The sequence below is a fragment of the Ooceraea biroi genome, chromosome 11 (assembly GCF_003672135.1).
Source record: "Ooceraea biroi isolate clonal line C1 chromosome 11, Obir_v5.4, whole genome shotgun sequence".
Classification (NCBI taxonomy): Eukaryota; Metazoa; Arthropoda; class Insecta; order Hymenoptera; family Formicidae; genus Ooceraea; species Ooceraea biroi.
In genome coordinates, this window is record NC_039516.1 from 248,183 (window position 1) to 262,435 (window position 14,253).

General features: G+C 38.5%; 2 protein-coding genes across 2 annotated transcripts in view; one reads left to right on the forward strand and one right to left on the reverse strand.

The window, feature by feature from the left end:
• The window catches only part of LOC105280910 (ubiquitin-protein ligase E3B-like), a 61,171-nt gene that overhangs the window by 41,009 nt on the left and 5,909 nt on the right, over positions 1-14,253 (reverse strand). The gene's annotated exons all lie outside the window — the stretch shown is intronic.
• LOC113562953 lies at positions 814-13,103 on the forward strand. Its single transcript, XM_026973804.1, has 5 exons — positions 814-855; positions 2,092-2,297; positions 5,056-5,210; positions 5,411-5,662; positions 13,054-13,103. The coding sequence occupies exons 1-5, from the start codon at positions 814-816 to the stop codon at positions 13,101-13,103; spliced, it is 705 nt and encodes a 234-aa protein (XP_026829605.1).

Below are 14,253 nucleotides of genomic sequence, written 5' to 3' on the forward strand. Positions count from 1 at the left end.
TTTTTCCAAAGTCAAATCTATCTCCAACTGCGAGACAACTTTCCTGCTTAGCTAAAAGCCAAATAGTGAATAGGATCTTTTTTCTTAGTGGTGCTAGATGGTTTGGATTTGGTGCCATGGCATTACCAATTATAATTTCTAATTCCTATATATAACATACAGAGTATTTATAATAAATATTAAAATACACACATTATAACTATAATTTAACTCTTTATTCTACCAATTTTCTCTAGCAGATAGATTTACATACCTCTATAGCTCTTGCAGACATTCTAAAATGTTCCTTAAAAATATTATCATTGTATAATGGAATTATTTCTTCATAATAATTTCTATTTTTTTGACGAACACCACGTCTTTGTACATGGAAATCATGTAATGGTTCCTGCAATTCTTCTACTAAGTGTTCTACAATGTTTTCATTTATAGCATCGTTATCTAATAATGCTAGAATAATTAAATTGTTTCTATCCATTATTTTATCTGAAGTTTGCACGTTGTACAAGGTTATGTTTCTACACACAGGTTATGGCTGTACACACTTCACGCACTGATCGCACTATCCAATAAGTGGTCGTTCAGGAGACATCTCTGCCGTTCTGCGCTCAATGAGCGCTCACTCAACAGTTGAGTGATCAGTGGTGTCTTCTGAACGCAGCCAATATCAACATGATCAATCGGGATCGTGGCCAATATCAACGTGGTCAATCGGGACCGTGGTCAATATCAACGTGGTCAATCGTGACCGTGGTCAATCGGGACCGTGGTCAATCGGAACCGTGGTCAATCTCAACGTGGTCAATCGGGACCATGGTCAATCAACGTGGCCAAACGGGTGCCACTCTTCCAGAAGTAAGCGTTTCTGACCCTATGTTCATAGGATATTTTCTGTTTGTTTAGGTCCCTGGAGTGTATTCCCAAAGTTTGTACAGACCTTTCAGATACACCCTGTATATATGATTTAGAATAATTTGAGTATATACAGAATTTCGACCAGGTTTTTGGTAATCTTGACCACTGTGCATCGGTACGATTCCACATGGGTTCAAGGAAGTCTATGTTTTGACTTTTCACGTTGTTGAACCAATGCAGAATCGTACCAATTACTCGACAGTGTTAGCGTGGGGCGAGTAATGCATCTGGTGGGTGTGTCCGATAGAATCTGTGTCCGATCGGAACTGTGTCCGGTGGAAACTGTATGTGTCCGATAGAATCTGTGTCCGACGGAAACTGTGTCCGATAGAATCTGTGTCCGATGGAAACTGTATGTGTCCGATAGAATCTGTGTCCGATCAGACCTGTGTCCGATGGAAACTGTATGTATTCGATAGAATCTGTGTCCAATCGGAACTGTGTCCGATCGGAACTGTGTCCGATCGGAAATGTGTCCGATCGGAACTGTGTCCGATCGGAAATGTGTCCGATTGAAACTGTGTCCGATCGAAACTGTGTCCGATCGGAAAATATCGTCGTGTCCGATGAGTAATGTGCGTAATCGGGACTCACTCGAATCAGACATAAACGTAACAGAGTGCGGCACTACTGTAATAGGATAATCACTGTTTCCCTCGTTGAATTAGTTGAACTGATACACTAATAATTTAATATGTGTACTAGTATTAAAAAAAATCAAGTCATTATGTGAAATAATTAAAGTTCGTTCAGAGTTTAACAATGATTTAGTGATGTAGTAATATAATTTTGTATTTCCAACACAAATTGATATTAGTAGTGAACTAATATAAATACAAGAAATCTTATTACGTAGGCTGCTGGAAAAGTTTCTGCAATCTAGTACTTCCAGTGGCGCCAACGTTCTGCTAATATCATATCCGCAAAATTAGACGTTTCTAACCTATAATTCAATTGACAGTTTGTACCCAGCCAACTAGTTTTATTTGCACAATATTTTAAAAGAAGTTATTTTGTGAGAAAATGGAAATTTCACGTGAAAATTTTCGGGCAATGAGTTTTTACAATTACAAATGTAGTCTAACTCCGGAACAATGTATCGATCGACTTCATTTGGCTTTTGGGGATGAAACACCATCCAATAGGATTGTTTATAATTGGTTTGCCGAATTCCAGCGTGGACGCACCTTTCTTAGTGACGAATTTCGTGAAGGTCGTCCATCCGCGTCTGTTGTTGCCACTAATGTTGATGCTGTGCGTGAAATGTGTTACGTCACGCCGGGTCAGTGCCACGAGAGGGCGAGTCTGGCCGTAGACGGGACACGATCACTATTACGGGTCGCGGAGTCGCGAAACTCTACCCGGGGATACCCGCGATCAAGGTTATTCGCGAGGAAGACGCGTCTACTGGTCGGTCGAGGGTGAGGCCCTACCCATGTAATCACCTTGAAAACGAATCACAGTTGGGTCAGGTAGTTCGTAAATGCTCTCACCGGTATCCCGTAGTTGTTCAATGAGTTCGAGATAGTTGTCCGAGCAATTGTCGTAAGTGTAAAACGGGGCGTATGTTGCGAGATTCGTGCGACACAATTCGCACGTAGGGACGTGACGGTTAAATCCGACGTACAAGTCGTGTTTCGAAATACGCGTGAAATATTGTCTCTCAGGGTAAGGGATTTCGCTAAAATTATTGAGGCACCTTTCGCAAATCAGGATTCGACTGAAATCAAGCAAATACGCGGTGTATTTCATGCACGAGACAACTGCAGTTCGACGTTGATATTCGACAACTGGGTTCACGAGCTGGGTGGAACCGTTTCGTCGTATAATTCCACGGCACATTGCACGATGTTCTCCTATGGTCCCTTTCGCTTATGGATTTCGACAAACAATTCTATTAACAATCCACTAAATTGATTGTAACGATAGGTAATTAACTCTAGCTTTCTCCTTTGAATTAGGTAAACAATTCCATTAGCGACTAATTGTCATTCCTTTCTCCTTGATTTCAGACACGGTTCCATTAAAATTTCATTAGGTTGGTTATGATACAAGTAATTAGCTCTGCCTTTCACACTTCCAGTTTAGACAAATGATTTCGTTAATAATCAAGTATGGTTCCCTTCACTTGTAATGATCGGTTAATAATATTCTAATACTAAAATGGAGTAAAAAGAATAACAAAAATAATATTTTGGTATTAAAACGACAAATATATATATAATTCTAGTAGGAATGAAATCATGCTGCGACAGTAATTTTACTTACTAGAATGTTCCTGATTGTTCTCGATCCAGCTCTGCACCTTGCTTTCTTGCGCCAGTCTATTGTAATGGTTTCGTCGAGGGTCATCCTCGGGGATGTCTTGGCACAGCGGATATCGTACTTTGTGCGAGATCGGGGTTAACCTCGTTGACCACGTGTCCTCTTCTCCTTTGCTCTTATTTACGTTCCTAATTATACTCACTCGGTAGGTGCACGCGGAATTACTAATCACTCGCGGTTTTACGGGTCGCGCTACAGCGGAATTATTATTATTATCGCAACGCGGCTGTATGCTTTCGGACGGTACACGTGTCTGAAATAGTTCTTCGTATTCAGGATCGATAGCAAGGTTCGACACCGTAATATGAGGAAATATTGGCACTTGGTGTTTCGTAAAGGAACTTGAAAAGGTTTTGAAGCAGGCGTCGCGCAAGGTGCTTCTTTCCTCCTCGTCTCGTTTTCGGCATCTAGTTCCAGTGATTCTCGATAATTACTTCTTTAATCGCTAGTGCTGTTGATAGGATTGAGGGTATCAGAGGGTGAGCGAGACTGGCGTGCGTGGACCGCACTGGCAGTTCACTTATGTAAGGGATCACGTTTAACAATGTCCACGTGCGAGGACCGCACTGTCGAGATCGTAGAACGTGTCGGAGAAGGAACGTCACTAGAGTTATCCACACTGTGCGTTGGTTCGTCGGGATTGCACTAGTTACGATTACACTTATGGTTTAGTTTACGCGTAGGGATCGGTTGGTTGAAAGGTATGCGTTAATAAGACGCTGAGTTAACACACAAAAGGTATATTCTAATAATAAAAGGTTTACAATTACAATGTAGTGTAACTTCTAGAAATAAACTAAAACTGAATAAGACGATATTGAAATAAACTAAGTTTGAATAGGACGATATAGAAATAAACTAAGTTCAATGAGACAATAAAAATAAACTAAGTTTAGAGTGGCAAGATATAGAATTAGACTAAGTTCGAATTAAAATTAGAAGCAGAGGTTCGAGACTCGGAGGGAACTACTCGTCCGGAGTCGTAGTTAAGAGTGACGGGAAGTAATGCTGCACTGAGGTCCCTCGATTCGGCGGCCTGCCGTTTGGTGGTGGGGCGTGAGTTTTCCTCCTTCCCCGGTACGGCCGGTTGGTGGTGGGGCCTTCGGGTCCTCCCCTTCTGCGGATTGGAATGACTGTCTAGGCGATCAGGGTGGGAGTCAGGCCGACAAAATGGCGTATCGGCTGCGATTGCCGATGCCGAGAGACGTCGCGCGTGTGACTCGGCGCATTAAAGTTCTATTTGCGAGGAAAAATGATAGCCGGATTTTCGCGGGACGTCACACACATTAAATTAAATCAAATATACAATAATCAATTTTATTATTTGTTTATTACCAGTGCCAGAAACTGTGAACGGTACATGAATAGAGGGAATGGCTCGTAAGCACACAAGCTTACACAAAAGCATGTCCGTGTGCGCTCGGAACGTCGAGCAAAGTAGAAGAAAAATAAACATAAGACTTTCTGTCTGTCTTACTCTCGCTCACGAGACTGTATCATTGGCGATACGAAGTACCGCGAACGAGAGTAAGAGACAGAAAGTCATATGTATTGTTTACTACCGCCCCAAGCTCCCCTCCACTACTACTGTGCCTGCCGTGCGTCGTTTCTGGCACACATTTGTTTCTGGAGCGTTGAACGGTTGAAGTGATCGGATGCGGAAAACATTTCATCATGAGACGTAAGTGTATTACAATTTATACATACATATATATATATATATATATATATATATCTTAGTATCTCTCTGTCTCTTTATTCTGTCGATATGATTTATTTATTACACATTTATAAAATATAAACATATTGTTACAGGAAGAAGCGAAACATTGAAGACGCCGAGGACGACAACGACGGCGACGGCGATGACGCCGTCAACAGCGACAACAGCGACGACGGCGACGGCAATGACGACGATGACGCCGTCAATGGCGACGACGGCGGCAAGAGTCCGAGACCCGGTGAAAGAAGTAAGCGATATTGTTTGTAGCACATACTTACGCACGCACGCATACGCACATACTCATGCACGCACACGTGCCACGCGCGCGCGCGCACACACACATTTATGTATATAAGTATGTGTACTGTGCAGTGTGCGGGCGAGCACATAAGTGCACACAAACATATGCATAAAATCTAATTATAGTAAGCTTTTATTTATTTTCAGCGCAATCGTTACGTGGTACGGCGTGCCAAGAAACAGAGGTGGCCCAATGCAGCGATGCAAAACAAGGGCCCACCTCCACGTACATCAGTGCAGCAGTATACTCATTGCACTCATTGTACACATTGTACGCAGGCGCCATCGCCATCACCATCACCATCACCATCTATGCCCCCCGTACCCCATACGGTACCTGCACCCCATGTATCGGCGTACGTGGCCGTGCCGGTACCACCGCCAATACCACCCACCCAAGTATCTGCCCGGAATGCCCGCGCAACCACCAGCATATGGATACGCCGCGCCGTCACCAGCACATATTTATATGCCTCGACCACCCACGGCACCATTTTATCCGTCCTATTATTATTATAAACTATAAATAATTATTATAAAAAGTCATTTGTATAAAGATTCCGAGCCAAAAAATAAAGAAAAATATATATGTATATACAGGGTGAGTTTTTTTAACTTGAAACTGCAAAATATCTCGTAAAGTCTAAACAATACGGGAAAATGTTTCAGACTAAAGTTTTATAACTTCGAGGGGGACATAGAAAGGTACCATTGTTTTGACCTTGAATAGTTGTTTGAAGGTTACGTGAAGGTCACCTTCAATTTTTTAAATTGAAACCCCAATTTTTTATTGCAGATTCTGATTCTCTGTCGAAAAGTAAGTAACTTTTGTCCGAAACATTTTTTAAAAACGCTCTCCTTATCCCGAAACTCAGTTCCAACCTTTGGCGGACCGATGATAATAACTCGCTTCATAACAGATACTGAACTTTCTTTTAGTATTTTACTGTTTACCATCAGCATGTGCGTGCGTGCGTGCGTGTGTTTGTGTGTATGCGTGCGCGCGAGCGTGCGTATGCGTGTGTTCTACATCCAGCCAACTAAGGCAAGATCGACCACTAATCCGGCCGGTTAAGGGGGTATTCTAGTGTAAAAGTGGAATTTGTATGCTATTTTGGTGAATTTTTTTTTAAAAAGTATAAGGTTTTTTGAGGCAGGGTTTTCCCTGCTTATTCATACATATTTGGTGTATGTTTCCAAATTTTTGTATTAGACAATAACTATAAATAAGCGCTGCACATGATATTAAATAAGAACATGAAAAAAAAAGTTGGTCCATGGTTCCCATGATTTCAGCTGTTCTGCTCATCTGAAACAAAAAAACCAAAGAGATTCTTAATTAGTATGAGTGTGGCTATAGCAGGTACCAGAATGAAAAAAAAATGTTGAAAATTTAAAACATGACTTCATTGAGAAAATTAAGTTTCGATTTGTGCCATTTTTTTCACCATTGAAGGGCTGTAGAAATTCCAAAAAACAATATTTCGACTTTATTGTGGTAGGGGCTATAGCCACACATATACTGAAGATGTGTGCAAAAGCCTGAGTCAATTGATTAACTGGTTTTTGAGATATCATGGGAACCAATTTGAAAAACATGGTTTCGAGAAAAACACGTTTAAAGTTTTTCATACTGATTACATAGAGATAATGTTACTTACGATCAATCGGCTAGTCCAGGGCCATACAGGGGACATTCCTCTTGTTCGTAGAAGTCCTGCAGAGCTGATCTCTCTTCCCTGCGATTCATTCTCTGATCTCGAGAGAAGTTAGTGGAGCGCCGCTCCGAGCGGGTGATACGAGCTTCGTTCCGGGAGTTTGCGTACATCACCGCTTGCTGACCAATACTAACTCCCATCACGTTCATAAATTTGAAAATTGGCATAAATCCTTTATTGAAAATTATAACTGCCAGGAATGTTGCTATTTCAACAACTTTCACGCCAGCATGGAGATGTTTTGGAGCAAAAGTCCAAATCAATGAATTTAGAGATTCATTGTACTATATAACCTGTACTATACAAAGGCTCCAATTCAAATGTACGACCTTCAAAGAATAACGATCTTCCGACCCTACCTAAAATACTAACAAAATGCTCTGTTGTGTGCCGCGCGGTCCAACCGCCGAGCGCGCGCCAGAGGTTATTTTCTATTAGGTGCTATTACTTTGTTAATTTTGCGAATCGGGCTAAATCTTCTCGCAGACATATTTTCCATACCATATACTTGCAAAATATGCCTAAAAAAATTCGATTTTTCTGACATGCTGCACTAGAATACCCCCTTAAGGCAAGATCGGTGGTTGGTCTGGCCAGTGAAAGCAAGATCGGTGGTTGATCCGGCTAGTGAAGACAACTCCAAAAGTACTTAACGAAAAAACATTTTCCATTTCAGTATCTGTTATGAAGCGAGTTATTATCATTAGTCTGCCAAAGATTGGACCTGAGTTTTCGGGATAAGGAGGGTGTTTTTAAAACAAATGTTTCAGACAAAAGTTACTTACTTTTTGATAGAGAATCAGAATCTGCAATAAACAATTGGGGTTTCAATTTAAAAAATTGAAGGTGACCTTCACGTGACCTTCAAACAACTATTCAAGGTCAAAACAATGGTACCATCCTATGTCCCCCTCGATGTCATAAAATTTTAGTCCGAAACATTTTCCCGTATCGTTTAAACTTTACGAGATATTTTGCAGTCTCAAGTTAAAAACCTCACCCTGTATATGTTACATCTTTTTTCAAATATTATCTACCTTCTCTCTCTCTTTCTCTTTCGCTATCTGTCTCTGTTTCTCTACTTATGGTATTCTTTCACTGTTATTCATGTCGTTTTGATTCTTTCTCCTTTCTCGTTTCTTTGTACATAAGAAGAAATATTATGCCTGTATGCATTATTCTTTGATATGTATAGTAAAAATGAAATGTTTCGAAGAGTGTTACAAGATGTCATTATTGTGTTATTCATTATTTACGATGAATCTTGAGTTTTCTAAATTTTCAGTTTGACCTACTTTCTTATGTCTGCATAGGAGTCATCCAAGATACTTGACCTCTCGGATTTCGCCCAACCTTTTATACTTTGTATTGGGTCGTCCGGAAAGTTCGTGCCGATTTTGAAGGAAAATTCAAAGGCAACATTTTTTTATGTCAATAAATATTTATTGACTTATGTATGCACCGTTTTGTTTCACAACTTTTGTCCATCTTTCACGCAACTGGAAGATTCCATTCTCCCAGAACTTCTTAGGTTTCTCGGCGAAAAACTCCTCAAGGTGGTTTTTTATGTCGATCAAAGAGTTGAAGTTCTTGCCGCTAAGAGAATTTTGCACAGACCTAAATAAGTGAAAGTTTGAAGGTGCAATGTCTGGTGAATACGGTGGGTGAGGTAGCACATCCCAGCCAAACTCCAACAATTTTTGTCGGGTAGTCAAAGAAACATGAGGTCTGGCATTGTCCTGATGGAACACGACGCCCTTCCTATTAGCTAATTCTGGACGTTTTTTCTGAATCGCTGCCTTTAATTCGTCCAGTTGCGAGCAGTACTTATCTGCATTTATCGTTTGATTGTGTGGTAGGAGCTCATAATGTAGGATTCCTTTCCAATCCCACCAGACACAGAGCATGACTTTTTTTGGATGAAGGCCGGCTTTCGGAGTGGTTAATGCTGGTTCATTTCGCTTACCCCAGGATCTTTTTTGTTCTACATTGTTGTAAATGATCCATTTTTCGTCATCCGTCACTAATTGCTTCAAAAATGGTACGTTTTCGTTGCGCTTGTACAGCGAGTCGCATATGGAAATGCGATCCATTAAATTTTTTCGGCCAAATTATGCGGAACCCATACATCATAGCGACTTACGTAACCAAGCTTCACTATATGATCGTGGACAGTGGTTTTAGATATTTTCAGTATCTCTGCTAATTCACGTGTCGTGTAGCGCGGGTTATTCTCGATCAGTGTCTTGATTTGGTCATCATCAGTAGTAGAGGGTCTGCCTGAGCGTTCTTGGTCTTTAAGGTTAAAATCACCAGCTCTAAACTTAGCGAACCACTTACATACGGTTCTTTCAGCTAAAGCGCCTTCTCCGTAAACAGAACATATCGAATTTGTTGCTTGTGAGGCATTTTTGCCTTTCCGGTAATAGAAAAGCATCAAGTGTCTAAAATGTTCTTTGTTTTCTTCCATCTTCAAAAGAGTACAAAACTGACACGAATCAATTTATCTCAAACAACTTTTTTCCTAAAGATGCGTTGAAATGTCACCTTTAAGCATATGTATATAACTCGTATGTTTTCAATAGCATTGATATATTCAGACATGTTCCAACGCCATCTATTAAAATCAGATCTATCCGAATATGATTATATAAAGATATGTTTTAGTTTTTAGAATTATATTATATAAATATGATTATATATAAAGATATATGTTTTATGTTTTAGAATTATATTCGGATATATCTGATTATATGTCACAACAGATATATTACATCAAATATGAGTATATAAAAATAACATCATATCGCGCCAAACGGCGGAGATTATTATAAATAATCATATAAAATTAGATATGTCACCTCACATCTTTTCGGATGTAATTATGTACACTTACATCTGACTAAGTTATGTCCAGTTTTTCTTGCGTACACACACACGCACATACAATTTGCAGTGTAACGATAATGCTAAGCAAATATATCGTATGTATAATGTTCATGTTCAATTACAATTTCCAACTGTTTTATTTTTCCAGCAAAGTAATTCCATTTTTACAATTACAGTGTAAAAGTATGCGAATAAACATAATAATTGCATTTGGCGTAACGTATTTATAAAGAACTCATTTCATTACATAGTTTAAAAAAAAGAAAAAATTTGGCAACAGCAGAATTTGAACGAGCGACGTCCAGTGTTCTAGTTTGGCGCCTTCTTCGCCGGCTACACTTGCTATTTGCAAGTCGTTTCTACGGAATTGGTCTAATATAGTACATAGTAAACTTTAAAGTGTAGAACTAATAAACTATTGTGCTCATTGACAAAAGTTGTATAAGTTTGTTAGTGAAAGGAGTAAATTACAAAGTATAAAAGGTTGGGCGAAATCCGAGAGGTCAAGTATCTTGGATGACTCCTATGCAGACATAAGAAAGTAGGTCAAACTGAAAATTTAGAAAACTCAAGATTCATCGTAAATAATGAATAACACAATAATGACAATACGAGTGTGTCTATCCTTCAAGTCGATTATCCTTATGGCGCGCCGGAACTAGCGAACTATATATAATTACGCGAAATAACGAGACTCCAATTTTATGTAACATAATAATAATGTATTAAATATTTTACACTTCACATATACTCATTTTGTAAGCGGTTTCGATGTTGGGTAAAAGCGTGGTGACGAGAGCTCGGACACAAAAGGCGATGTCGTTATGTAAAATTGAATTTACGGAAAATAAAACATTACATTTTTAACAAGAGAATAATTCGTTAAATCAATATAAAAACCACGCAACATGTTAAATCAATAATGACATAATCCGTCTAAAAGTCAGAAGTTATTGCGATTGAAAACTGATTTGAAATTGGCGTGATTGGCGCGTGCACGGCTCCAGCACGAGTCGCTAACTCGCCACATCCTATCCTATCGCAGCGCCATCTCTCGGAAAAGTGAGCAATTAATCTTGCTCGTTTTACTCTTCGTCACAACTACACATACGCGCCTAGTTACTAAATTTTCATAAACACTAATCTTTTTTATTACGCTTCCAAATTCACTTCTAAAGGCATCCTTATATTCTTTCATCCTATTCCGAGTTGAGAGCTACCCTATTTTGCACATACGAAATGTACAATTTTTGTAGTCAGACAATAAGCCGAGAAGATAATTCGTTTTAAAACTTTTTCTCGTTTTTCACATAAACTCCATTGGTCCCGTATTCATTACTGCTTATACTTTAATCGTGGAAAAGAATTTTTCATTCAATGCAATCAATAAAAAGAATAGTGTTTATGAATTTTTGTGTGTATGGTTAGTTCCCTAGCAACTCCAGGATCCTCTTAAGGGGCATGACCACCTTGACACTTTCAAAAAATCGAAATTTTTTTGCTTAAATGATAGTTTATAGTCTTAGAAATAATACCTAATTGATCTAAGTTCGAAATTTCAAACCAAAATAAGTTTTGGAGTCGATTTAGTGAAGCGCGTCGCTGCGCGGTCGGTAGACCTTAAGAGGCTCTGAGCTCGTCAGGTACTAAAACGCCTTTTATATCTTTTGAGAACCCTTACTTGGCGGACAAGAGACTTCGGTATGTAATTATAGATGGAATAGTATCTGTCCCGCCTAATTTTATGTACATGAGTCACTGGCATCAATGTAGTTGTGCCTACAGACGCCAAACGACGCTCACCTTGTGGTGTTCGTATAGCAACAGTTTTTCTCTTGTACTTTTGCAATAATGGAAAATAATAAGAAAGTATATGCCAGAAAAAAAGGCTCTAAATACAGTTCTGGACGCTCGGCGCGTTGAGATAGCAGAGCGCTCGATGACAGATGCAGCTAAAGAGGCTCGAACAACCGCAATATCGCAAAGGAAAGAGGCAGAAGAGACTGATGTCACCCTGGAAGGCCAACTGTATGGTGCAGACATTGCAGAGTAAAGGTTAATATCCCATTTTTTAATTTTATTCACGAGAAATCGTTAAGCAAAACTTTAAAACCGTTTTTCTCAAAACGACATGTTTAAAATCGGCGTGCAACGTAACTTCTATTGTACAATTTTCATCCGATTCACTTGAAATTTTCAGAGAATCTTCTTTTTATAATTATCTGTGGAAGTACGTACAGATTTTACGCTAAGTTAAAAACTTTTTATTTTACAGACAACTTTTTAACAAAAGTTTAGGGTCAAAATTGGAACTTTTTCTTCAGATGTTCACCATTTCCACAAAAATCAATATTTCTAAATATCCCTATGTACTTCCACAGTAAATCTTATGTAGAAAACAAAAATGGTTGGTTTTTTGTTCCAGATCAAACGGTTTAAGAGGAATTGTGCACGCCGATTGGACTCTCGCCAAAAAAGCACGGAACGTGAGACGGCTCCAGCGTCGCCACTATATTGAAAAAAAATATAAAAAAAATTTTCTTGTATTCTTTAAAACATGTAGAATTAATGCTTTAAAACAGATTTTTTATTTCCTTTATAATTTCTCCTCCAAAAAATGCCAAAGATACCTATAATTTTCAAGCGTCCAAGGTGGTCATGCCCCTTAAGAATAGAATCAGACAATTCACATTTTGCCGCTTTATTCATATATTTAGTAATATACCAAGTAAGTATTGATGACTTCTCCAATACATTGTATATCCATATTTCCTTCCCATGCAGTAAAGAGAATAGGATTATAATCATTTATGTTGACTTCATCATCTTTTCGAGGAAGATCATAAAGTCTGCTTCTCTGTTTTAAATGTTTTCTACCTGCTATCGAAGTTGCGACATCTCTTATATTTAATGTTTCTGTAACAGGACAAGGAAATCCAAAACGACATATACGAGTAACTTTACGGCCGGTATTCATAGTCGGATCTTATATTTAAGATCGTCTTAAGTTTATCTGCAGATGTTGTATAGATCATTTCATTGGCTACGGAGTATCTGAAGATACACTTAAGACGGTCTTAAATATAAGATCCGACTATGAATACAGGCCTACGTCCTACTTTTTTAGAACGACGCCAATAATCATTATGTTTATGTCGCTGATGTGTATTAACACGTCTACAGGGTGTCCCAGACCTAACGTAACAGCGGTTAATGGTAGATACCTGAGGTGATTCTGAGATGAATTTTCCTCTTGCAAAATGTCGAGGGTGGCGTATATAATAATAGTGAAATATTTTCATTCGGCATTTTACAATTTATATGTTGTAAAATAAATTTGGAAATTTCTTCAATAGAAGATTTACCAAGAATCGGTGCATTTTTTATCCAAATTAACAAATGAAAATGTTGTATGCCTCTACCTTGGTATTCTCGTCGCCAAAAGTAATAAGCGACTTCTCTGATCGGATGATCTTTGGAACAAATAAAATCAAGCATTGCGTGAAACATATTGTCGAAAAATCTCGATGTTGATACAGGATCTCTGGCCACAAGTACACTGGTGCATAACGAAGAATCACACTATCCATTTACTTCCCGAATGTATTCACCTAACTCTTCCCACAACCATTCAGCGGGACTTAATGTTAAAAACCATGTCGCAGGTCCATAATGTTGAGTCATACAATTTAAATCACTTCTTAGTCTGTACCAGTATTGTTCCGTATTTCTTAGTATGGAAAATATTGTACTTAAATTAGATTCTAACAGATCTTTCGACATTGCCTCTAAATATTCCGCAGCTGTGTAACGATCTCGTGGATTAGTTACCTTCATTTTATGATAAATTCCACGACTTAATTGACGATTATTCGCATCATTCAATAAATAAAATAAATATTGTTGATTCAATCTATATTGTGGATGTTTTGACTGCAAACGACATTTAATAAATTCATGACTATGAAGTTTGACCTGTCTATTTTCGTGCTGTCCATTAACACCAAAACAATATAAATTTGGAAAACACAATAAATCCAAATATTTTTCACGAATGTCCAAAGGTAAATCGCGTACTCTTTTCATTTGATACAAGTCTGTCCTGGATTTATTTATTTTTCTTTCATATAAGGGATATATAGTGTGTTGCTCATAATAACCATCATTTTCATCACTATCAGTAACCGGAGTTAATAATGCTTGACGCTGATCTACTGTAGTTTCTAGATTTTCCGGTGATTGTACTTGAAGTTTAGGATTATTATTTTCATCCAATTCAGTTTCTACATTATTTTCAATATTTTCAATAGTTTCTTGCATAGATTCTATCTCTTGTATTTGAAATTCCAAATTATTCAATTTCTCCAAATTTAAATCATTGTA